Genomic DNA, 27,535 nt, shown 5'->3' with positions numbered 1-27,535 from the left:
TCCTAACTCTATCCTTTACTGTAGCTAAGGGTGAGCGGTCGTTTTCAAAACTTAAAATAATTAAAAATTATTTGCGATCTTCAATGAAGCAAGATAGACTTTCTGCTTTAGCAATGTTATCTATCGAACATGAAGTGTGTGCGACATTGGATATTAAAAACAAAGACATTGTCAAAATTTTTCCCGAAACGGAAACCAGAAAAGTTTGTTTTAGTTTGTTTATGTGTTTATGTTATATTATTCACGGTTTATTTTAATTAAATGGAAGTTTAAATTAGGATATACATATAATTCCTCCAATTGTTCAAGTATTTATCTATTTATAAATTATTATTGTTATGCATCTTCTGCACATTTCTTTAAATACTAGTATGTACATATTTCTAAAGTGTTGAAAGGGGGCGGCAAATATTAAGTTGCACACGGGCGGCCAACACCTCAGCGGCGGCCCTGAATTGATCAACACTTAATAATTCGAAGTTTTATTTATTTTCTCTCACAAATTTCGAACCATTTGATATTTAAAACACTCAATAATTCATAATCTTTTAAGAGTCCCTAGAGTTTCGAATTAACGAGAGTCGACTGTATATTGAAAAGAAGCCCCCTTTTAACCCGGTACTGACATAATAACATTACCTTGGGAATACAAGAATTCTGATTATTTATTGCTAAAGATGACTTCAGTCAAGGTTTAACATATCTAGCATTCACCTTTCTTCCTTCAAATTATTTAGATACTTTTTTAGACGGTAACTGATTAATAGTGGAGATGAATTTTTAATCTGATGTATCGTCTCTCCAAACTGGTTTTCAGTACCTCTCAAGACACGAATAATAATGTTTAGTTAAAATTCGAGACATTCTTCCGTGTACCACTGGCTTATATTTTTTGTGCATCGAATTAAAATGACTTCGACTGTGGATTTAGTTGACGATACGGTGCCAGAAAAAAGTGACAAAGATGAAAAAACTTTTATGAAAATGGATCTAAAAGAAAAAATTGCTTATATTAAAGATGTAATAACAGTGGAGCCGCTTATAGGGGCGTACGTAATGGCTTCTGCTTTATGTACGCCTACTCTATATAATTTGGAATACGAAAAGTCTTGTAGAGTGAATCTTGAAATGAATGACACTGTTTGCGAGGCTGTATTAAGTGACCCCTCAAATTTTACGGAGCAATTTAACCAAGTTCAATTTACGATAAACGACATGCATTCTTGGCAACAACCTATGCAAAGCATTATGCCTTTGATCATGATACTATATTTGGGCTCTTTTAGTGACAGACACAAATGGAGGAAACCGTTTTTAATCTTACCTCTTTTCGGGGAGCTGTTTGCAGTAGTTGGCTGTATACTCTCTGTTGTTTTTATGAGATCTTGGTCATTGGAAGTTCTAGGCATCTTTCAACTAGTCATACCATCGTTCTTCGGAGGGCAACCGATGTTAACCATGGCGGTATTCGCGTATATAGCAGACGTCAGTACTTTGGAGATGAGAACTTTGAGAATAGGCATAGTTCAGATAGTACTTAATATAATAGTTCCCATCACTCAGTTTATAAGTGCACAGACATTCGAGTTGGTAGGATACTACGGAGTGTTTTTAATAGCAGGAGCTTTGTACGTTTTTGGTGTTATTTACGGATTATACAGGATAAAAGAACCTTCGCAACCAGACAGGAAATTCGAAGGAGGATTTGTGCGTGATGTTTTTAATCCCAGGCATGCGATTGATACAATTACTTTGGTATTTAAAGAATCCCCTGGAAATAACAGATTGTACATTATTTTAATGTTGTTTATAGTCTTCTTCCATAACGTTGTGGTCGTTGGAGAAGGTGGTATATTCTTTTTGTATTCAAGCAGCGTACTGAAATGGACAATTACGGAGTTTAGTTACTTTCTTACTTTTAACACATTGATACATTTGGCTGGTAAGATTTTCATCACCATTATCACACAAACGATTCGACCATTATAATATTATCATGATCTCTAAATATTTACCTGATTTTAGTTTGGCTCATTATTAATCACCAAAACGGATAGGTATATTTTGTTCAGTTCTTTTATTGTACCTACCATTACCATCTATATTTAAAATTTTCATTTTAAATTCATAATGTTAATATACAGGGTGTTTTGTAAAGAATGGGCCATACCTTAACCTTGGATTCCTGAGCGTAAAAGAAGGTCAATTTAAGCATACAAAGTGTCAAAGTTAAACTTTTATTTTATTTATTCTTGAATATTTACTGACAATGGGCATGATATAACAACACGAGATTTGGTAAGCGGGTTTTTTTTTGGAATGAAAAATCTAAATTCGCCACCAAAAATGATGTATTACCCAGAGGGCGCCACATACGTCTTTCAGCACTCATTTAATACTTTCAATTTTTTATCCCCCACTCTACATTCTACATACTTCTTGAATCAAAACTTTTATTCTCTTAATATTTTTACTTAAAAAAGGTATACTACATTTATCTCGCTAAACTCAACTGTTTTCGAGATAAGCGCATTTTACATTTGCGATACAACATAATTTTTTGCATATTATTTTAGTTAGACCCGAAAAATAAACTTGAAACCATAATAAATGTGCCAGTTCTCATATTTATGTCATTGCATCGCAAATTCCATTTGAAGAAATTTGCAATACATTTTTGGAAATTTTTATGGTTTTAAGTTATTTTTCGGGTGTAAGTATATGCAAAAAATTATGTTGCCTCGCAGATTTAAAATGCGTTTACCTCGAAAATGGTTGAGTTTAGCGAGATGAATGTAGTATAGCTTTTTTAAGTAAAAATATTAAGAGAATAAAAGTTTTGATTCAAAAAGTATGTAAAAAATTGAACCTATTAAATGAGCGCTGAAGGATATATGTGGCGCCCTCTGGGTAATAAATCATTTTTGGTGGCGAATTTAGATTTCTCGTCCCAAAAAGCCCCCGCTTACCAAATTTCGTATTATTATCTATTGCCTGTTAGGAAATATCCAAGAATAAATAAAATAAAAGTTTAACTTTGACTCCCTGTATTTCGGTTATTTTCAACTTTCGTACTAAGGTAAGCTAAGCTTACTATAGTCTGTTTTTTAACCAAGAGGAGTAATTCAAATTTACGGCGCCGTAATGCTTGTTTGTAATTGGTCCAACCTCAGGCAAGTTTACTCCACGGTTCTTAGACATTACTGATTACATTAGTATGTCTAAGAACCGTGAGTTTACTCCACTGTTACGAAATTTTGACACTAATGACATTTACTTATGAAATTTTAAATTAAGTTATATCGGCGATTTTTTGTGGTTTTTGCGTTATTCCTTTAAATTTTAGATTTTTATTCTGTTTTTATATAAAAAACAATAATTGTTTTTAGAACTCTTTAGCGACGTATGAGTAGAATATAATATGTATAGATTATCGTCGGAAACCGACACGATCAACCAAAAAAGAAGATGTATTTGGCCATTTTTCTAGTAACTTTCTTGGATGTGAATCTGTCTTTTTAGTTTACTCCTCTTGGTTTAAAAACAAACGCTTAAAGCTAACGCTTAAATCGATCCATCGTAACCTCAGGAATCTAAGATTAAGCTATGGCCCATTTATTACCAAACACCCTGTATAGTGAGGAGCAAAATTATGAAATAAATTCATTTTGTCTAAAACGGACGATTTTGGAGATAAATCCCGAAACAGGTCTTTTATTTTTAAATTATAATTTTTGGCATATATATCATACTAGTGACGTCATCCATTTGGGTGTGATGCCGTAATCGATGATTTTTTAAATAGGAATAGTGGTCGTGTTGTAGCTCATTTGAAAGGTTGTTCAATTTTCTATTCAGTAATATAAACATCATTATTTAAACAGGGTGGCAAAAAAATAATGTTTGCATTTAATTAATTGAAGCAAAAAGAAGAGTGTGTATAATTTATTTAATTCAAAATATATTTTCCTGCTGTCATAAAATAGAAAAAAAAATTAATATCACAATTGTAACGTTATACCTAAACGTCACATCTTTGTTATTTTGTTTTAAAATAATTATTTTATTCTAATTCCTTTAATAATTCATTAATTTCTTAACTTATTTTGTTGTTTTTACTGGTTTTCGTTAAAAAATAGTTGGCGCCCTCTCTCGTTCTTTCCTATAGGCGCATCTCCGTACTTTTGTCATAAAACATCTTATTTTATCATAAGACATTTATATTCTATGCTGGACACGTTCCATGTCAATGTCAACTCCCACGTTGAGCGCCATTTGTGTAACAATAAACTACCGCAGAGAATTGAAATACTATTTTAAAATAATAGTCCAATCAACAGCCATTCTCTCGTGGAATTTTAAGAACCAAGGTCGATTTCCTTGAAAATTTGGATTTAGGTAGTAATTATAAGCTTTGTCAAAATCTACCCTATGCTGAACTGCGCTTTTGCCCTGGGGGGTGAAAGCAACCCCATCTAGGGGATGAATTTTTCTTAATCAAAATAACCATAGAAATCGATAGAGTGACCAATTCCGAGTAAATTTTGTTCTAAATTTTTTTTGTAAAGTTTACACTTTCCAAGTTATTTGCGATTGAAACTATGCGTTTTTCATTGAAAAAACTCACGTTCTATAACCGTTTTTCATGAATAACTTAAAAAAATTAACTTTATAGAAAAAATTATTGAAAATAAAATTGTAGGTAATAAAAAAAAAACAAAGAGATTCGCGTCTGAAAGACCTATGTAAACCCAATATCGACTGAGTTACTGCTCTTTAAAGGATGGTTATTTTCGAAGAACATTGAAATGGAAAAATTTCAATCTCAAATAACCCGAATTTAGAGAAATTTTTGGGAAAACTTAAGAGGCATCTTTTAAAGTTCCTGAATAACCTTTCAAATAAGCTCTGAGAAAAGTTTTTTACATAAGAACTGACTGACTTATGACGAAAATAAAGTCGCTTTCTGCTTTTTTCTTTTTAAATGTAAAAATTAAACCCCCGTCGTTACAATTCTAATAGAAATTAATGGCTTCCGATTCGAAATTAACTTTATTTAGGTATAATTGATACGATTCATGTGATTTGACCGGTTTGGAATAGTTAGTTTAAAAAATAGTTGATTAAATCGAAAATGACATTTTTAAAATTTTTAAAAAATGTGCATTTTTCGTAAATAAATCTAAAAGTGTTCATAATATGAAGAAATGTTTCAAATATTAATTTTAGAATTTCCTTTACTGAAAATTTTGATTTTTTTTTGTTTTTGTATTATGAATACTTTTAGGTTTAGTTAAGAAAAATGCACTTTTTTTTATTCTAATAATGCCATTTTCGATTTAATCAACTATTTTTTCTAAACTAAGCATTCCAATTAGGATTGTGACGACGAGGGTTTAATTTTTACATTTCAAAAAGAAAAAAGCAGAGATCGACTTTATTTTTAACATAAGTCAGTCAGTTCTTATGCAAAAACTTTTGTCAGAGCTTAGTTGAAAGAATTTTTAATGAATTTTAAAAGATGTTTCTCAAGTTTTCCCAAAAAATTGCACCACATTCTAATTATTTGAGATTGAAGGTTCTCCATTTCGAGGTTTTTCGAAAATAACCAGAGCAATAACTCAGTCGTTATTTGGTTTACATAGGTCTTTCAGATGCGAATCTCTTTGTTTTTTTATTATCTACAATTTTATTTTGAATAATTTTTTCTATAAAGTTAATTTTTTTAAGGTATTCATGAAAAACGGTTATAAAACGTAAGTTTTTTCAATGAAAATGCATAGTTTCAATCGCAAATAACTTGAAAAATATCAATTTTGAAAAAAAAATTTATAGAACAAAATTTACTCAAAATTGGTCACTGATTAACAAAATTTTTATCCCCTAGATGGGGTTGTTTTCACCCCAAGGGCAAAAGCGCAATTCGGCGTAGGGTAGATTTTGAAGAATAGTGTCAACAGACCTTAAAAACCCAAATTTTCATTAAAATCGGTGTTGATTCTCAAAATTCCACAGTTTTACAGTTGCAATAAAGCACTGAACCTCCGAAAAAAAAAAGGACAAGACGGATCTTAATAATTATTTTTGCATTCGATTCGTGAATGCGCCAGGAAACTTTGTGACCCAAAGCCATGATATAATATTGAAAAACTGCATACAAAAAATGCATTCTTAAAGTGCATCTTAAACAGAAAATAAAAAAATTCAAAACTCGTCAATTACCGGCGGAAATGAGTTCAATTTTGTTACCCGGGGGATTTTGGGGTCGCTAAAAACGAATATTTTTTTATATAACACCTGTACGATATTTGCATACTGCTATCTGGTCACAAATGACCAATTATCAGTTATTCTCTGACCTAACTTAATAACAACAAATACTTAAATCTAAGGGCCCTATGGCTTACTCTTATTATATCTATCCACTAATGCACTACAATTAACATGCAATAACATCACAGCACTATGCTCCACTTTTTACACTAAACTGTTATACATTTACACTAACTCAAATGGTTTTGTCTTGTTTACTTCTCTGTTCTCTTGATTACTTCGGTCACAGTTTCCATACTCAGGTCCTGGTGGAGGTTGCTGTTACGGATATACCAAGGAGCATCAACAATGTTCCTCAGTACTTTGTTTTGAAATCTCTGGATAATATGTAGGTTACTAGCTTTGGTACAGCCCCAGAGTTGGCACCCATATACCCATACTGGCCTCAGTACTTGTTTGTAAATGGATAATTTATTATGAATGGATAATGTTGAATTTTTTCCAATCATCCATTACAATTTCTTATACCTCATATCTAGCTCCCCTCTTTTCTTTTTGACATGGACTTTCCAGCGCAGCCTCGCGTCTAGGGTGATGCCCAAGTATTTTGCTGATGTTGCATAAGGAACTTGGGTATCATTTATTCTAACTGGGAAATTTTCTATTTTTTTATTTGTGAAGTTAATGTGTGCCGATTTAGACTCATTTAATTTTATTCGCCATTTTCTGGTCCAGGTATGTATTGTATTTACTGAGAGTTGCAACTTATCAGTCGCTTCTTCACTAGTGTCTCCTATCGCTAGTATAGCTGTATCATCAGCGAAGGTGGCAATAGTGTTCTGTTCTAGTTCTGGAATGTCACACGTATACAATAGGTACAGGACCGGACCTAATACGCTCCCTTGTGACACGCCAGCTTTGATCTCCCTTAAATCGGTGTACACTTCTAATTGTTTAACTCATGAAATATCTATTCGCAATGTATGATTCTAGGATTTCCGAATACTGTTTAGGCATGAACGTTCTTAGTTTATAGTTTAAACCCTCATGCCAGACTTTATCAAATGCCTGTGCTACGTCCAAGAAGATTGTAGAGCAGACTTTCTTTCCTTCTAATGTTTTTTCTATTATATTTGTTATTCGGTCAACTTGATCTATAGTGGAATGTTTATTTCTGAAACCAAATTGATGATTTGGTATAAGATTTTTTCTTTCTATTATTGGTTTTAATCTTTTTAATAGGAGTTTTTCAAATAATTTTGACATCACCGGAAGGAGTGATATTGGTCGATACGATGTCACCTCATTAGGAGGTTTACCTGGTTTAGCGATCATAATGACTTCGGCTACTTTCCAGAGTCTCGGAACATATCTCAATCTAAAAGCAGTATTTATTAGGTTTGTCAGCTTAACTATGGCTTTTCTTGGGAGATTTTTTAATAGTTCTCCTGTTATGAGATCATATCCTGGAGCTTTCTTAAGATTTATATTCTCTTTTATCTCTGTTGATACTTCTCTAACTGACGTCAACGTTATTCTTTCTAAGTCGGGTGACTCTAATATCAATTTGAGTTATATTGTCATCAATCTTAGTAAGCTTTTCCAATATCATTTTTAATGTAATATCAGTTTCTTTTTCTTGTTGCGATGGTGCATGTCTCCTTGCATTCTTTGTTACATCACTATAACTTCTACTTTGACTGACCTCTGCCGTTTTCAGTTTTTTTCTTTCAATAATAATGGTTTCTCATTGTTTGTAATTTTTCAGCTACATAACATCCGCGGTAGTTTGCAGGATTGTTTTCGCCGCAATGAACACATTTTGGTTTATCTTCCGGTGGTTTTTGGCAATCTTTAGTAAGGTGTTTACCAATACATTTTACACATCTTCTCCTTTTTACAGTATTTCCATGTGTGTCCGTAAGCCTGGCATCTTTTACATTGCGGGACTAATCTGGAACTCCTCAATGGCTCGATTTCAACTCTCGTACTAAGTATGTCTGTTATGCTGTAAATTCTATTTATATCTTCATCCTGTCTAAATGTTAGGATGAACATATCTAGTTGTTTTTTAGTGTTCCATTTGAATTTCTTGTCAGCTTTAATGGCTTTATATTGTCGTTTTTGCAGATCTTTAACTATGTCCTCTGGTGGCCATCAAGGGCGGTCATATATCTTAATTCAGGGGGGGGCCATTTTGTACAATTAGATATTAGCTCTCAATTTCAATACAGACACAAAACGCAGAATGGGATGTTTTATATATTGAAAAGAGAAAATAACAATAACTCGAATGAAATGAAATTATAAACAAAAAACTAATACTCTACATGACGAACTCTATGTTTCGGTTCACTCCACTTTTAGCGAAACGTTCGATTATATTGTCTTCGTTAATAACAATATCCTTGTGGACATGCATTAGTGCAAGGCCAGTTAACCGTTCTTCACCCATATTGGCCCTCAGCCAACTCTTAAGTCTTCTCAGTCCTGAAAAACTCCTCTCTGCAGATGCGACTCTTACTGGAAGAGTACACAATATTTTTAAAATTTTATTAATGATTGGATACATCATTTCATCACATTGTATGAGAGCATTTAGATCATCGCTCGGAATTTCCGATTCTTTGCTGTGTTTCCATCTCATTTTCCATAAATGTAGCTCTGCAATAAAAGTTGACTTCAGCACGTCTCTAACTGTCTCAAACAAACTTCCATATTTTGCAATCAAAATTTCTACGGCGGAATGGATGTCATCTTCATTTGAATGAATTAATATAGCAGGAACACATATTTGCAGATTAAATACATCCATGGTTTCTTGCTGGAAACGACACTCAATGTCGGAAATGATACTTTCAAGTAAAGGAATATATATCGTTATTCGAAAGTATTCTGTGGAGGAATGAATATCTGGATTAGGTCGATTTTTCATGAATTTATTCACTCTTGGAATACATAAATCTATAATCAAATTTTCTAGACATGGCATTATTTCTTTAAGCAAAGCATTGAAATTTGTTTCTGCATTGTTGCGTTTGTCTTTCAAAACAAGCAGCGTATTTAGAACAGCATTCTGTGTAGAGTTTATAGCCACATTTTTTGTTTGCAATAATTTGCTCAGAGGTAACGTTATTGCGAGTACTTCATTTAGACAAAACAAAGTGATAATAAAGCTGCAATTTGATGAGATCGCAAGTATATGCGTCCTAGCTTTACTGGAAGATTCTCTTTCGTTCCATTCGGAAATCAAATTCAAAGCTTGCAAAATTTTTTCAATCGATGCTTTAAACTGCAGAACGGAGTCGTGCCGTTCTACCCATCGCGTTTCACACAATCCAGAGAGCTGATCACCCAATGTTTGTTTGAGGACATAATTGCGTTTAGAAGAGGCTTTGAAAAAAGATATTATTTCCTTCATTACCCCTACAGCATTTCTCACACATTGAACGTTTGATGATTTCGACAAACTCAAATTTAAAGCATGATTGAAACATGGACATCGTACAGCTATATTCATTTCTTTTTGAATTTCTTGGACGGCTCCTTGTTGTTTTGATGTCATTACGCTGCATCCGTCTGTACAAATTCCTACAAAATTTTCCAATGGTAAACGAAATTTTTGAACTTGTTTTATCACTGATTTTCCTAAAATAGTACCATTCAAAACCGGTTCCAACGTATCGGGACTGAGCTCATAGTTCTCAGAATGACAATCTATGAATGACACAAAATCCTCCCGCACGTTGTTACCTTCTAAGTATCTAATAACAATCGACATTTGGGAAACATGTGCTATGTCAGTAGTTTCGTCAAACATAATGCTGTAATATTTAGCATCACTAATTTTTTTCACGATAACAGACAAAATTTCGTCTTTACAACATTCAATCAACTCATTTTGCGTTCTTTTGCTAATATATGTGGCACGTGACGACGTGTTTCTTAAATGCTCTTCTAAAGTTTTGTCTCCTGCTTCGATTCTGAATCGAAGAAGCTCTCGGAAGTTTCCCTCATTATTTGTCACATTGCTTTCTTCTAACAATGGCCCGTCATCTCTATGGCCACGGAAAGGTATACATTGTTTGGCTAAAAAAATTATAGATCGAATGATTGGTTTGAGCCGATTTCGATTATCCTCTATCTGCCTGGCTCGAGCACTATCTATCAAATTTCTTATATCTAAAGATCGGTTTTCGTAACATTTTATAAAATTATCGCTCGATAAAACCGCTTTAATGTGATATCGATTTGTATTATGTTTATCTAGCACACCATCCATTCCAAATAATTTTGCAAATTTTGTAACTGGTGTGGTAACCAAACTTTGCAAACTTGTTGCTTTATTTTTACCACCTGAATTTGCGAAGATAGCACAGTGCTTACAAAAAAGTCCTTTCTTCAAGTCCGAAAACGCAATCCAGTTATATTTTTGGAGATGATCGTATCTCAAGTACCGCTTAACTAACTTGTTATTTTTGTTATGTTCAGAAAATGGAAATGAGTAGTTTTTTCCGGAACCCACGTATTTTTCAAATAATTATATTTTTGAAAGTCTCCCAAACCACTCAAACCATCAACAACTCGACCAATGTCGTAGTTACTAACTTCATTGGACTTTTCTACAGCGACTTGCTTTAGAGTATTTTCATTATTAACTGATGTTTGTAATGTTGATACTGTTGTAAGTCGTTCTGGCACTACGAGATTCTGTTGAGAAGACGATGAGGAAGATGACCGGGATGACCCATTATCACCCACATCTTTAATTACTTTCTTCGGAACAACAGAAAAATACGAATTCAACGTATTCGTATTGTTTGCCCTCTTCATTTTCTGAAAAAAAAAGAACATTTGTGATTCCGGCCAAACGAGAGATGGATATGCCCAGGTTTTTTAATTTGAGCCTAATAATAATTTGCAGTCACTTTTCGTTCAAATCGGAATCTATTAACTTTTGTATTTCGAAATAGCATCCTATATAGCGAACATCTGCGCTGGACGAGAGAAAACTGCAGAGTATTATTTACTCATTGCTGATGTATTCGTTCCGTTAGCAAACAGAAAATTATTCCTAACCTATCTATGGATTTTTACTCACCTGTCACCCTGAAATAAAATGATGATTACAATCCGGCAATATATATAGTGCACTGCACCTATGTCACCTCTATAACTACGATACGATAGTGTATATCGGGTAGACGATAGATACTTCAGAACGTTCAAATTTCTACACAATACACAACGATATAACTTCCATAAAAAAATATGTACATAGGCATTCTTATGTTTCTGTTTCTACACTGGACGTCGCCGGTGTCGGGATTCGCGCGGGAGGCGATGCACTTGCATTGGCGTAACCAGAGTTGAAGAGACAGGCATTATGATTAATTATCATTATTACAGATTGCAGTATCTAGGTATTTCAAAATCCGTATGTGAATCCATTCAAAATAATTAATTTACAGAGTAAATAATTTAAAATATATTAACATAACATTATCCTGTGTTACTAGACAAGTTTATTTAAGGTGCATTGCCACCTTTGGGGGGGGGCATGGCCCCCATGGCCCCCCCTTATGACCGCCCTTGGTGGCCATGCGTGGTGTAATTTCTTAACAACAACTCTAATTGGCCTCTCTTGCTTGTTTTCATAAGTGTGGTACGAAAGGTTACTCGTATTTAATTTCTCTATTAAAGCTCTGTAGTTATCGCTATTGGCTGTATTAATTTTTATAACTCCACTGTTTATTATTTTCATAGTAAAGTTAATACCAGCCTCAACCAGGAGCTTGTTCAGGTCAACAGCACTTTGGAAACCTTCTACTACAACCGGCGGTGGTGGTTTTGGTTTTTTGATCGGTTTTTCAATTTGTGTTTCTGCACTTGATTTTTGCGGAAAACGAATATGACGTCAAAAATGATATCCAGAGTACCTGGTGCCCAGGGTACCTACTGTGTACCTCGTCTTGTGGAATTTTCGGCAAAAAAATTATTAAAAAATTAGACAAAAATCATTACTCGAAGGTTTTTGGGTCGCTGACGACGAATATGACATCGGAAGTGCTCTACGGAGTACTTGGTACCCAGGATACCTACTGTTTACCTCGTTTACTGGAGTTTTTGGCAAATTCGTTAAAAAATTTGTCAAAATTCATTATTCAGGGGTTTTTGGGGTCTCTGACGACGAATATGACATCGGAAGTGATCTCCGATGTACCTGGTGCCCAGGGTACCTACTGCTTATCTCGTGACTAATGATTTTTGACTAATTTTTTAATGAACTTGCCGAATACTCCAGAGAACGAGTAAGGGTACCAGGTACTCCGTAGATCACTTCCGATGTCATGTTCGTCGGCAGCGACCCAAAAACCCCCAGAGTAATGATTTTTGGCTAATTTTTTATGAATTTGTCGAAAACTCCATAAGAAGTAGGTACCCTGGGCACCAGGTATTCCGGAGATCGCTTCCGATGTCATATTCGTCGTTAGCGACCCCAAAAACCCCAGAGTAACTATTTTTGACTAATTGTTTAATACATTTTTTGCCGAAAACTCCACAAGAGAGGTAAACAGTAGGTACCCTGGGCGCGAATTTACAAAACCTATACCATTTCAGTCACGGCAGCGACTGAATTCTAGTAGGGTTTGTATGCAGAATATTAGTTACATATCCTATGCTATTTCGGTCCAGAAATTAACTGTATTGGTGTGGATTTGCAAACGAAATTTTTGGTTATTGTTGAGCAAATGTCTATACTGTTTCAGTCATGTAAGTAAAACTAATCAAATATTTACTAAGTGGATTTATTATTATGTATATCATAAAATTTAGATATGTTTTGAAAATTATAATGAATAATGCATATTTGGATAATATTAAAAATTAAAAACAAATGAATAATTACTAATGTAAGAATATATACAGTATGTCCCTGTAAGTGGGAACCATATGGAAAAATTGTTTATTATTGATTTTACGCAAAAAAGATATTCTTCATAAAAATTTCTAAATGGTCTAAAGTCTAAAACCGAAGATGCAATCATATGATATTAAGTTTTATTAATAGTATATGAGAGATGTCAAAAAATATGAATTTCTGTTAAGAGTAAAGTAGGTATCATTACACAGAGAGGGGCTAAATTTATGAATAAATTCATTTTCTCTAAAATGGACGATTTGGGAGAATAATCCCGAAACAGGTCGATTTTTATTTTTAAATTACAATTTTTTGGCATATATTTCATACTAGTGACGTCATCCATTTAAGCGTGATGACGTAATCGATGATTTTGTTAAATGGGAATAGGGGTCACGTGGCACCTCATTTGAAAGGGTGTTCAATTCTATATTCAGTAATATAAACAATAGCATTATTTATACAGGGTGACCAAACAAATAATTTTTTAATTAAATTAATTGACGCAAAAAGAAGAATGTATTTAATTTATTTAACTCAAAATACATTTTATTGCTATCAATAAATAGAAAAAATGTTTATTTCACAAATAAACATTTCTTCTTGCTAAATTAAATCACAGACAGCCGCCCACGTAGGTACATACCTCTTGGCAGTTTGAACATTTAATTTAAGCCAAAAACCAATGTTTATTTGCCAGATAAACAGTTTTTTCTATTTTCTGACAGCGATAGAAAGTATTTTGATTTATATAAATTGCATACATTCTTCTTTTTTCGTCAATTATTATAAATCAAAAATTATTTTTTTGGCCACCCTGTATAAATAATGATATTTGTGTTTATATTACTGAATAGAGAATTGAACACCCTTTCAAATGAGGTGCCACACGACCCATATTCCCGTTTAAAAAAATCATCGATTACGTCATCACGCTCAGATGGACGACGTCACTTTTATGAAATATATGCCAAAAAAAAATTATAATTTAAAAATAAAAATCGACCTGTTTCGGTATTTTTCTCCCAAGTCGTCCATTTTAGAGAAAATGAATTTATTCCATAACTTAGCCCCTCTCTGTATAAAGATACGTTACTCCTGAAAGAAATTCATATTTTTTGACATCTCTCATATACTATTAATAAAACTTAATATCAGATGATTGCCTCTTCGGTTTTAGACCATGCAGAACTTCTTATGAAGAATATCTTTTTTTCGTAAAGTCAATAATAAAACAGTTTTCTATATGGTTCCAACTTACAGAGACATACTGTATATATTCGTACATTAGTAATTATTCATTTGTTTTTAAATTTTAATATTATCCAAATATGTATTATTCATTTTAATTTTCAAAACATATCTAAATTTTATGATATAATAATAAATCCACTTAGTAAATATTTGATTAGTTTTACTTACATGACTGAAAGAGTATAGACATTTGCTCAACAATAACCAAAAATTTCGTTTGCAAATCCACACCAATACAGTTAATTTCTGGACCGAAATAGCACAGGATATGTAACTAATGTTCTGCATACAAACCCTACTCGAATTCAGTCGCTGCCGTGACTGAAATGGTATAGGTTTTGTAAATTCGCACCCTGGCCACCAGGTACTCCGAAAATCACTTCCGATGTCATATTCGTCGTTAGCGGCCCCAAAAACCCCCGTGTAATGATTTTTGACTAATTTTTAATGAATTTGCCAATTTGCCGAAAACTTCACAAGGCGAGGTAAACAGTAGGTACCCTGGGCACCAGGTACTCCGGAGATCACTTTTGACGTCATATTCGTTTTCAGCGACCCCAAAAACCTCCAAGTAAAACTCATTTCCGCAGATAATTGAAGAGTTCTGAATTTTTTATTGTCTGTTTGAGATGCATTTTAAGAATGCATTTTTGTATGTAGTTTTTCAATATTATATCATGGCTCCGGTTCACAAAGTTTCCTGGCGCATTCAAGAATCGAATGCAAAAAGAATTATTAAGATCCGTCTTGTCCTTTTTTTTCGGAGGTAAGGCCGATTTTAGTGCTTTATTGCTTCGTCTAATTGAATCAGTCATTTTGAAGAGGGGTCATCTCCACTTTTTTAAATTTTACAGGAGAGGTAAAAAACTTTCATCTTTAAGACTATTAAAAAAATAATTGTTTTATATATTTTTTGGTTTTAATATTCACTATACAAGCTGAAGAATAATTAAAAAATGTTTTTTTAAATTTCAAAAAACCTAGAAATCACAATTTATTTAAAAAGGGATGTCCCGTTTTCAAAATGAACCGGTATTAAAAGAACAAAATAGTCATTATAATGTGAATATTGTTTATTTAGACAAGGCGAAAACGGCGGGTTCGAAGGGAAAAATATTCCCATGAGATTTTTTTACATAATCACATTCGTGAGACATCCCAGAATAAGGTTCAAGAAGTCACCCATGTGAAAAGTGGGTCAATTTTTTTTTAACAATTGTTTTTAATCAAATTGCAAGAATCAAAATTTTTGGCCTGAATAATTTTTTCTTTAATTTTTTGGACCATTCTGGACAAAAAAGGTCTCTTATAATTTTTCTCTAAAGTTGATCGTTTTCGACTTATAAGCAATTTAAAATTGAAAAAAAAAAACGAAAAATGGCGATTTTCAAGGCTTAATAACTCGCTTAGAAGTTATTATTATGAAAGTCAATGGGGTGTATTCTGTAACACTTCCGTTAAATTTTAGAGGCCTCTAAAATTTTAGCGCCCGCTAAAAATATTTTGGTATTCTGTAAATCATATATCCGTTAAAATCATAACCTAAACCGTTAAAACTCCCTCTAAATAAAAATATTTTAGAGGATGTCAAAACGTACCCGCTAAATTTTTAGCAGTCCGTTAAATGTGGTTTGATTATTTTTGTTGGGTTATGTTTGTATGAATAGTAGTTTGTTATTCTTGTATTATACTGGAGATAAATATTTAAACATGGAAAATGGCTTTTTATAATGTGTTTGGTGAAGAAGTACTTAATAAATAATAATGAAAGGTAAGTCTCATTTTTACTTTACAATTGACACACTACACCTATAAGTAACAAAATTCAAATGTTTGTTTCTTTTTGTAGAGCTGATTTCAGATTACAGCATAAACACAAAGTAAATAATTGGCCTGAAAGTAAATAACTACAATTACCATTTCAAAGGAAGTAGGTACCTTACCTAAGTAAGTACCTAGAGATGTTATTGAAAAAGTGTTGGAAGTCAAAGATGTTTGTCAAAGCAATTAAATCCTATTAATGCAGGTAAAATTATTTAAAGTTATTGTGGAAGATTACAAAACGTACCAAATGATTACAAAGGTAAAGTTTCAGAAGGTTTATAACCAGATGCAGATTAATAAGATGACCTTAATGTTATTGAAAATATACCATTTGACCAAAATTAGTGTCGAAGGGGAGAAGAAATAAGATATGCAATTTTTCAGCAATATTTTAATGTATAACTTTATAAATAAAAATGTTTAATTGGTAAATATGAGTTTTACTAAAAAATAATTAAATATAATAAATATTATTTTCTAGGAAACTGTCAATTTCTTCTTCTTCTTAAGGTTTTTGGCCTCTAACCTTCCTCTAACAGTCAGTTTTCGGTCAATTTCTAGGTTAAAAGTAGTTCAAAACGATCAACGTGCGACGTTGCCGTATTTGTTCCAAAACCTTTTAGAGGATTCCTCTAAAATAATATTATTTTAGCGGTCCTTTATAATATGTGTTTACAGAATGACAATCTAACCGAAAAGTTTTAGAGGACCGTTAAAAGTTAAATTTTAGAGGCCTCTTAAATTTAACGGAAATGTTACAGAATACACCCCAATATATGACTAAATCAAAGTTTAAAGCCCCCCCTACAAGATCCTGAAAAAAATTTTGTCATTATTTTATTACTAAGCTGTTATTTTTAAGTAATAATAATAAGCGCCATGCACGTGTGCGGGGCTGTAAATGCTGAGTGCGAGAGAGAAGCCATTCCAGCAGTCTAATTGTGCATCTTACTCGCACTCACATTTACAGCAGCGTCAATACGATCTATCCACTCATTGTTATTAATTAAAAATAACAGCTTAGTAGTAAATTAATGACACAGATTTCTTCAGGATCATGTAGCGGCGACTTTAAACTTTGATTTAGTCACTTTCTGACTTTCAAAATATTAATTTTTGACCGAGTTATTAAGTCTTAAAAATGGCCATTTTCGCGTTTTTCAAATTTTGACTTGCTTATAACTCGAAAAAGATCAACTTTAGAGAAAAATTATAAGAGACCTTTTTTGTCCAGAATGGCCCAAAAAACCTAAAAAAAAAATTAGTCCCGGCCAAAAATATTAATTTTTGCAATTTGATTAAAAAAAAATTGTTAAAAAAAAAATGGCCCACTTTTCTCGTGGGCGACTTCTTGAACCTTATTCTGGGATGTCTCACGAATGTGATTATGCAAAAATATCTCATGGGAATATTTTTCCCAACGAACCCGCCGTTTCCGCCTTGTCTAATTACACACTTTAAACAGCTAAATACAAGCTAATGAATATTTTAAAAATGTGTTTAAATTTTAAAACACCTAGAAACCGCAATTTTTTTTAAAGAGATTACCCGTTTTCAAAATGAACAGATCATGTTGTAGAATGGGTATCTCTAGGAGATGACCCCTTTTCACACTGAACTGGTTTGCGGGGTATGCTGTGCTTATGGTAATAATATTGAAACTTGACCCGTTTTCATAAAAGTGTCTATGTGTGTTAAATACAAATTCAACAGAAAGTGGAAATGACAAAAAAGTGGAGATGACCCTTTTTCAAAACGACCGATTCAATAGGGGACTTGCACATTTTTTTTTATTACATAATAATGTTCAGTTTTGTATAAAAATGCGATTTCCAAAATTTCACGCTTCAAAAACTCATAATAACTTAGAAGTACAAATTTAAAGTCTTCGGTATCTTAAAATAGCTCAGCCGTCCCGTGACGTCACTCAGTTTAACTATATGGTTCCGTTTATGGTTATAATTAGGTATATTCTTCTTCTTCTTCTTTAGTTTATTGGCCTCCACCTATTTTGGTATACCTCGTCGCGAAATAAAGGAAAAATATTTATATTCTATTAACATTTATCGTATGTCATTGTAATAATATATACCAGTTTGTTGACATTGGAGATTGATATAGTTATTGAAGGAAAGGAAAGAAGGTTTACTACGGAAAATAAAACCATTTTGTAAAAGTACAGTTTTCTATGAATAGTTCAAACGATGAAAACACTTGTAACGTCAAATAAATATATTTTCTACTGACGTTTATAACGTCTAATTTAAAATTCTGTTTACTTTGTTGGAAAAATGTAAATGTACAAACGAATGACGTCACGACGCGTTTTAGGCCACCTGTTTTAATTTGAATTTTTAATCGCCTTTGGGGGCCAAACGAAAGACCTACAAAAATTTTTCATCTTTGATACATGTTTTAAATTATGTTCTGTTGTGATTTATAACATTTTTTTCCAATTTAAAAATTTATGCAAGTTCCCTATTAAAGTCATCGTTTATGCCAACCTAGTTCAATCCTTCATGTTGTAAGTACGTAGTGTTTTAATCAAAAATATGAACAAAGAATCTAGATTCGAAGCAAGTAAAAAAATAAACATGATTAGTTAACATAGATATTGTTTTATTTGCTTCCAATCTAGATCTTCATCGTTCATATGTTTTATATTCTTTTTCTCATGATCATCTTTCAGTGCGTCACAGTTTTTCGATTTCTCTCTAACGCATTAAGTTGTATGTGACAGAAAAAAAGGCACGTCTGGGAATACTTCGGTAATTATTCTAGTTCGGTGATTATTCTAGTTGTCGATAGATGGCGCCATAATCAAAAAAGAATTATTTATTAAATAAAATAATAATATTATCAATATAATCTGTACAATTTATAAGACTATACAAATGAAAGAAAATACCATTTTATAAATGCAATAGACACAATTGATTTGGTTTTATTCCAAATTGAAAATAAAATTTGACAACTGTCAGATTTAACTAAAATGTCACGTTAGAATAAATGTCATAAATGTGTATTATCACGGACTTACCTTTTTTTCTATAATTTGTGACGCACTGAAAAATGTTCATGAAAAGGAGAATATTAAGACAAGACTTACTCCCAACCTGAGAGATTGAGTTAGGCTAGCATAAACGATGACTATCAATTATCATAGTTGATTGAAGTATTATTTTATAATAGTATTTTAATTTTCTGTGGTAATTTATCCTTACAAGTTCTTCCATATTTTTAATTATACAGGTTCTAAAACTGTTTTCCTATGGCGTGTTTAAGTTAAATATTGTATTTATATGAAATTAAATTACAATTCTTGTAATAATAATTACATTTTTTGACGTTTCAATTTCCAATTCGTTTCAATTGTTTTCAAAAAGTATTATTGTAAATATGCAATTATTATAACTGTAGTTTTTATACCCATATCAATCAATATTTTAAATTACAAAAATATCACCATCTTGACTCCATAACATTTTTGTAGTTTTTTATAGTTTTTTTTACTTTATCTTTTTTTAGGTACCGCTATTGGTGTTCCATTCTTTACAAAAGTACTGCATTTAAGTGACATGATAATCCTTCTATTAACGTTTTTGAATAAAATTCTTTCCAATGTGATATTTGGATTTGCCAATTCATCTGCGCTTTTATATGCAGGTAAGGTATATACTCGTACTTATACTTATACAGGGTGTTTCATTGGGAAACGGAAATACTTGAATGGTGAATAAAGGTCACTGAGGCTGTTCTAGATATACCACATTTATTGCCTCGCCGATTTTTATAACCGAGTTACAGGGTGCGTTATCGATTTTGACCATTTCTTTCTGGACCCATAAGTTTAGAACCACCCTGTATATTTTTTTGATATTTGGTACACACATGTCTCATTTACAACACAACCCATCCAACTACTAGTCACAAAAAAATCCAGGTCCGGACTAAAAAAAATTTATAAATTCTTTGTGATCTTGAAACAACACCCTGTATATTGAAAATTTTAAAATCCGTTTTCATATTTGAAAAGAGCACAAAAACTAAGTTTAATGGTTTGCTTACATTTTTCGGCCAGGCAATTTAATGACTTTAATTTTGAAATAATATTTATGTTTTTAAGAACTCTAGATTAAAAAGCAAATATTATTAACTCTAGATTAAAAAGCAAATATTATTAACTTTTAATAATAAATTATTAAATGAACAAATACTTATTTTAAAAATAATTAATACTTATTTACTACATTGGAACGACCTATATACTAATCATAACAAAAATCTAGGTTCTGATTAACCCAAAAAATTTAAAGTAATTATTTTTATTACAGTAAAATTTAAAGTAACCTTGAAAAAACACCCTGAATGTTGAAATTTTCAGAGTCTGTTTGAATATTTGAAAAGAGCACAAAAACTACGTTTAATGGTTCGCTCCCATTTTTTACGCAGACAATTTAATGACTTTAATTTTGAAATTATGCCGAAATTTTTAAGAACTCTGAGAACTCTAACAAAAATTTCGATATAATTTCAAAAGTAACTTCATTAAATTGTCTGCGCAAAAATTAAGATTCAGCAGTAGCGATCAACAGGTAGCAACAAACGCGGTCCAAGATTGCGACTTTTGAATATTTTGTCGAGATATTTGGCACACATATGTATTCGTAATATAATACAAAATGGCGGTACAGAGCCCAATTTAATAAATAAATATGTTAGTATGTGGAAATTACTCTATAACTTAATAAAATGTTGCAAAAAGGAGCATGTACTCATGTACTGCCACTAAGAAGAACAAAAAAATACACTTTCTTCAAATAAACTTTTTTACCCTATTCCTAGATTTTGTGTCACATTAGATATACTAAAAATCGTTCTATAACAAGAAATCGAACGTGACTGACTCGGCAACATTTAGCGCGCCTATGAGTATAAAAATTATTGTTTTTGATAGTATAATGTCACTGTCAGTGTCGAATTACCGACGCACTGTTGCCTCACTGTTGAAAGTTCTCAGAACTTTCGAAAAACAAAAATATTGATGACGCGCTACTGTTTACTCTTAAAGCGAGCCATTAATTAAACTTAGTTTTTTGTGCTCTTTTCAAATGTTTAAACGGGTTTTGAAAATTTCAATATACAGGGTGTTTTTTCAAGGTGACTATTTCATTATATTTTTTTGTTTACCAATGTAGTAAATGATTACTGATTACGTTTAAAATGAGTAGGTATTTAGTCATTAACTTATTATTAAAAGTTACTAATACCAGTGATACCTGATTTTTAATCTCAGAGTTATAAAAAATGTCAATAGATTTAATTTGAAAATTAAAGTTATTAAATTTTGTGTGCAAAAAATTAAAGCGAACCTATAAACTCAGTTTTTTGTGCTCTTTTCAAATGTGCAAACCAATTTAGAAAATTTCAATATACAGGGTGTTGTTTCAAGGTCACAATTACTTTATGTTTTTTTGTTAATCCGGACCTGAATTTTTCTTGTGATTAGTAAATGGGTCGTTCTAATACCTGCTTTTTAATATAAGAGTTCTTTAAAACTTCAATATAGTTTCAAAATTAAAGTCATTAAATTGTCTGGCCGAAAAATTTAAGCAAACCGGTAAACTTAGTTTTTTGTGCTCTTTTCAAATAATATGTAAACGGATTTTAAAAATTTCAATATACAGGGTGTTATTTCAAGGTCACAAAGAATTTATAATTTTTTTAGTCCGGACCTGGATTTTTCTTGTGATTAGTAGTTCGATGGTTTGTGTTTTAAATGAGCCATAGGTGTACCAAATATCAAAAAAATATACAGGGTGGTTCTAAAGTTATTAGCCCAGAAAGAAATGGACAAAATAGATAAAACACCCTGTAACTCGGTTATAAAAATCGCTAAGGCAATAAATATGGTATATCTAGAACCCCCTCAGTGACCTCTATTCACCATTCAAGTATTTCTGTTTCCCAATGAAACACCCTGATAGAAAATTACACTTTTAATTACCTAACTAATGTTTGCCATTTCGAATTCCACTCCGGAAATCGTTCTCAAAAAAGATTATTTCACAAAATTCTGGGAAGATTCTAGTTATATTAGGTTATGTAACTATAGCTTTTCAAAAATTGACATACCTACTTGTCCTGGATCTTGTGGATTACAACATGTGTGTGGTTGAAAAAATGTTTGAAGGTGGTGTTATTACCCTAGGGCTAGGGATGTCGAATTCTGACTGTTTTTGTGTGATATGTTGTGTTAATTTGTTTGTGTAATCTGTATCATAGATGTATTGTTGTAACTTATGTTTTGGAACATAGATTTGTGTTTAGGTATTGGGTGTTGCATATGTATGTGCACAAGGTTCTGGGAAAATTCTAGTTATATTAGGTTATGTATAGCTTTTCAAAAATTGACATACTTGTCCTGAATCTTGTAGATTAAAACATGTGTATGGTTGAGAAAATGTTTAAGGTGGTGTTATTACCCTAGGGCTAGGGACGTTGAATTCTGACTGTTTTTGTGTGATATTTTGTGTTAATTTGTTTGTGTAATCTGTATCACAGATGTGATTATGTAACTTACATATGTTTTGGAACATAAATTTGTGTTTAGGTATTGGGTGCTGCATATGTATGTGTACAAGATTTTAACCTTTACTCCACTATTGTTGGTATATTCTTGTTGACTTAGTCTTAGTCACTTAGTGATGTAGACTTAGTGATAGTGGCAGATAACATCGAAAATCTTCAATATCTTTTAAATGATCTAACTCTTGCAAGTGAAGCTCAAGATTTGAGAATAAATATCAAGAAGACAAAAACAATGATTATGGGTAGAAATAATTACCAAAAACGCAAAGATATAATGTAACTGGAGAAGAAATCAAACAAGGCAGGCAGTTGAAATACTTGGGTTGTCTGCTAAAGTTGGACTAGTCGCAAGTTGGATTTCAACCCACACCATCGGCCACTAAAATAGCAAATTTTAGTTACAAAACAATCCTGTTAAACAAAATTTCTTTGCAGGTTTTTCAACAAATTCTTTGATAGTTCGCAATACGTATTTGGACGGGTTTGCGAAAGGTTTGTTGAAATATATATATATATATATATATATATATATATATATATATATATATATATATATATATATATATATATATATATATATATATATATACGAATTTCTCTATTTTTGGGTATAGAAGTCAAACTGGGGCCTTAAAGTACACTATTATCCAATATTCAAGCTTTCGGAAATGTTTATTTCCTTTCTCAAGAATTTCTACAATGCAATAAGATAAAATTTAGAACATATGTATGAAAGAATAAAAAATATTAATGAGTAACTTACCAGAATTTAGATTATAAAAGAATGTTGATTACAATACATAATTAAAAATACTATTACTAAAACGGCTGTTTAACATTTCAAAAAACATAGAAACAATAAAAATTCTTCAGAAAACATTTTAGAAAAGATTAAAAAATTGATTAATTTTGAAGTTTTGATCTAATTTTGATTGACTTTTTAAAATTTATTTATAAATTCTAAATACATGGCTGACAAAGATTAAATGTAACTATGGTCATAGCATATCGGTGTCTACATCTACAAGGAATTGAAAACATTTTTTGGTAATAAAAATAAGGAAATGTTTAAAAGCAAAAAAAAAATAATTAATTTTAAATATTGGTGATATTAATTAATTTTGTTAACATTTAATGCCAAATTATAAAGTGTAGATTATAAAAAAAAATATGATTTGATGTAACTATGATTATTTTTCAAAAGAAAGGATGTAATTATAAATTTTGCTAGGATTGTCAATTTCAGATTTTTTGTTCATTGTGTTCGAACCTTTGCTGATCTGAACCATCTCAAGAAAAGTACGTTTATGTTTATTGTTTTCAATATCTAATATTTTTGGATCATGAAAATTCATAATGTGGTTATTTTGAATAACGTGCTCTGCTAAGGCACATGAAGGTTTAAGAATTTTACAATCACTTTTATGAGATGTTATGCGACTAGATAAATTTCTACCGGTTTGACCAATATAAACTAAATCACAGTTTGTACAAGATATGGAGTAGATAACATTGCATTTTTCTAGAGTGTTAAATTGTTGTTTAGTTTTAGTATATAGTGAATATAAAGTTTTTATATTTTTTGTTGCTATCTTTATTCTTTTAAATTCGTTAAAAATCCCTTTTAGTTTTGGAGTAAGATTAGGTATAAATGGAAAAGAGTAATAAAGAGTTGTTGTGGGATTATTTACAGTATTATTATTGTTAGCTTGAGCAACAGATGAGGGGTCAATTGTATTCAAAATATGCAAAGAAGGAGTGTTAAATAAGAAGTTATTTACTAATTTCAATGGGTATGAGTTTTCAACTAAGATGTTACGTAATTTTAAAAGATCTTCTTGGACAAACTGAGGATGGGAAAGTCTATTAACACGATTTTTTAATGCTGTTATTAAATTATATTTTATATATTTATTATATTTTAGTAATAGTATTTTTAATTATGTATTGTAATCAACATTCTTTTATAATCTAAATTCTGGTAAGTTACTCATTAATATTTTTTATTCTTTCATACATATGTTCTAAATTTTATCTTATTGCATTGTAGAAATTCTTGAGAAAGGAAATAAACATTTCCGAAAGCTTGAATATTGGATAATAGTGTACTTTAAGGCCCCAGTTTGACTTCTATACCCAAAAATAGAGAAATTCGTATTTCCTAATAAGTCAATTAAGATACTATTTGTATATATATATATATATATATATATATATATATATATATATATATATATATATATATAGCCACAAATTGGTTGCATTGCTCCTGTTTAGCTATATCATACTGATGACGACTAATAAGTCAGAAACACGTGTCTATGGTTGCATTCCACCTTGTGCATATTTTGTTTTTTATATATATATATATATATATATATATATATATATATATTATCAAACTTATTGATGCTTACCGTGGGAAATCCTGAATTTGAGATATTCAAAATAAGGACTATTTTAAATAACAACTTAAAACCGATGTCTGAATGCATGGTTATCCCAGAGAACGGCAGTTCTCGCCAGTGGCGCACAACCCCCGTATATGCGACACTATATATACACGAAATTTTCGATTTTCTAAATCTGACTGAATTGAAAATTGGACCAAATCCCATTCTAAAGTACCTATATGAAAATACTCGCCCATCCATATGTCAACCATACATTTTGGTCCAAGGGTGTGGATTTTACGGCCCTTCCCATTTAGGGTCTGTTTTTCGTTCTCGTCCCCAAAACTCACAAAAATTTCGAAAATTGAAGTTCGACCTTTGCAGCTTCTTATAGTTATTGATCGTTACCTTTCCAACGTATGTTTAATTTTGAAAATCGGTTATACCATTCAAAAGTCACCAAGCTAAGAAATTTTGTTCAATTTCTATTTAAAAAGGGGAAAATGTTTGTATGTATGTGTGTATGTTTGTGGAAAAGTTTCACCGATCTAAATTTTTTTCTGTGTTTCAAAAGGGGGTCAGGGCCGATTCAGAACCGGTGTAGTTTGTTACTTTTGACCAACCATAAACCAGCTATAGGATTTTGTAGGTACAAAACGGCATATTCTTTGGGGGTATATATCTTAGCTTCTAGGAGAGGCAGGAAAACTACAAATACCCCAAATCAATAGCGTTGAGTTAAGCTTTCAAATGGTGCCTAAGAGGTTAGGATCAGACATACACACGGATCAGTATAGCCAAAAAACTGAAAAACTAAACTTTAAAAATTTTGGTTTTTCGACAATTACTCAAAATTTCAACCTACGAATTGTGCCAATAACTGAGCGTTTGTAGGAGGACTCTAGACGCGTCTAACGGTGTACACCTCATATCTGGGAAAATTCGAATTTTTAAGTTATAGACTTCATAAGTGTGATCAAATCTATGTCCTATGGGAAGAACGTTTTTTCAAGCTCAATATTTCCTGTAATACCTTCAGTTATCATACTTGACTTTGAATGCATCAGATACTACTTGTCAATACGTTTCAAACTCATGTTTAGTGATTAAAATCGGTTAAGCCGCTTCGAAGTTATCAAAGCTCTAAAGTATAACCCATTTGACCATTATCGCCGAAATAGTTTATGTAGTTGTAGTGGTTACGACGCTAAATTTGATAGAAAAATCCGAGTTCATTTACCGGCCATCCCAATATTTTTTTTCAATCTATTTCGAATAGAAAAAAAAATCTAGTGTACATTTGATGGAAACTAGATCCTTTGAGAGATAATGCTAGAAAGACGACCATTTATAATGCTTAACGTGGAATCAAAAAACATTACATTCAACTTCATACATTTAATTTATAAATAACTTGAAAAACTCCTTTATACGCAAGTATAAAAAACCGCTAAACGCAGTAAAAATGAGTGGCGCATACAATATTCCAGCTACAAAAGAGCTGATATGAATATTACGTGACGCCAAAAAGGTATTTTCATTTTGTTGGAAAATAAAATTATAGTTTTATTTTAAAATATGTTTCCATAATATTTGTTAAATTTGAAGTAAAACGCGCTACAAAAGAGCTTCAAAATACAAACTCTATCAAAGTTACTCTTTTGTGGCGCGTTTTACTTCAAATTGAGCAAATATTATGAAAACATCTTTTAAAATAAAACTAGAATTTTATTTTCCATCAAAATGAAAATACATTTTCGCGCCACGTAATATTCATATCAGCTCTTTTGTAGCTGGAATAGTATGCGCCACTCATTTTTACGGCGTTTATAGTATATTAAGTATGGAGAACGGTAAGGGTTTTATACCGATCGAAGACAATTGTTTGTCGTCGCTCCGCTCCTCCTCCAATTATTGTCTGAGATCGGTTACCCCTTAACGTTCGACATGCTTATAACGTTTTTTGCACGATTGATACCATTATAAATTATAAAATTAAACATTTTCGTCATATTGACTAGTTTCATTCATTTTATCAAGATAGATACTTTGGTTGTTAGGTAGTAACTAGGGTGCATAACAATAATGGAGAATTGAGTTTTTATTTAGTTGTCAATAATTTTAAGTAAAATTTTGATTATTATAAATTAAAATATGAGCGAAAGTGAATATTGTGCAATACTAGTAATACTACTAATGTATGCGATTCTGCAGGAGTTTCTGTTAGAAGTGAAACCACAGCCCAAACAAGTGGGATTTCATTAAATAATTTAACAAA

At 31.6% G+C, this 27,535-nt stretch overlaps 1 protein-coding gene and 1 long non-coding RNA gene across 3 annotated transcripts in view; both read left to right on the top strand.

The window, feature by feature from the left end:
* Nucleotides 1–769: 769 nt before the first annotated feature.
* LOC114334664 (uncharacterized) overlaps nt 770–27,535 on the top strand; it is a 69,114-nt gene continuing 42,348 nt past the window's right edge. For both annotated transcript variants that reach the window (XM_050645314.1, XM_050645313.1), the window contains exons 1-2: nt 770–1,942; nt 19,802–19,939. In XM_050645314.1, coding sequence (XP_050501271.1) covers nt 910–1,942; nt 19,802–19,939 — 1,171 coding nt within the window. In that variant the 5' untranslated portion in view covers nt 770–909. The remainder of the gene's footprint in view (nt 1,943–19,801; nt 19,940–27,535) is intronic.
* LOC126881210 (uncharacterized) lies at nt 15,886–16,705 on the top strand. The gene is made up of 2 exons (XR_007696760.1): nt 15,886–16,220; nt 16,299–16,705. It is a non-coding gene; the product is annotated as an uncharacterized LOC126881210 (long non-coding RNA).

The sequence above is a fragment of the Diabrotica virgifera genome, chromosome 3 (assembly GCF_917563875.1).
Source record: "Diabrotica virgifera virgifera chromosome 3, PGI_DIABVI_V3a".
Taxonomy (NCBI): domain Eukaryota; kingdom Metazoa; phylum Arthropoda; class Insecta; order Coleoptera; family Chrysomelidae; genus Diabrotica; species Diabrotica virgifera.
This window is presented reverse-complemented; position numbering and strand designations above follow the sequence as displayed.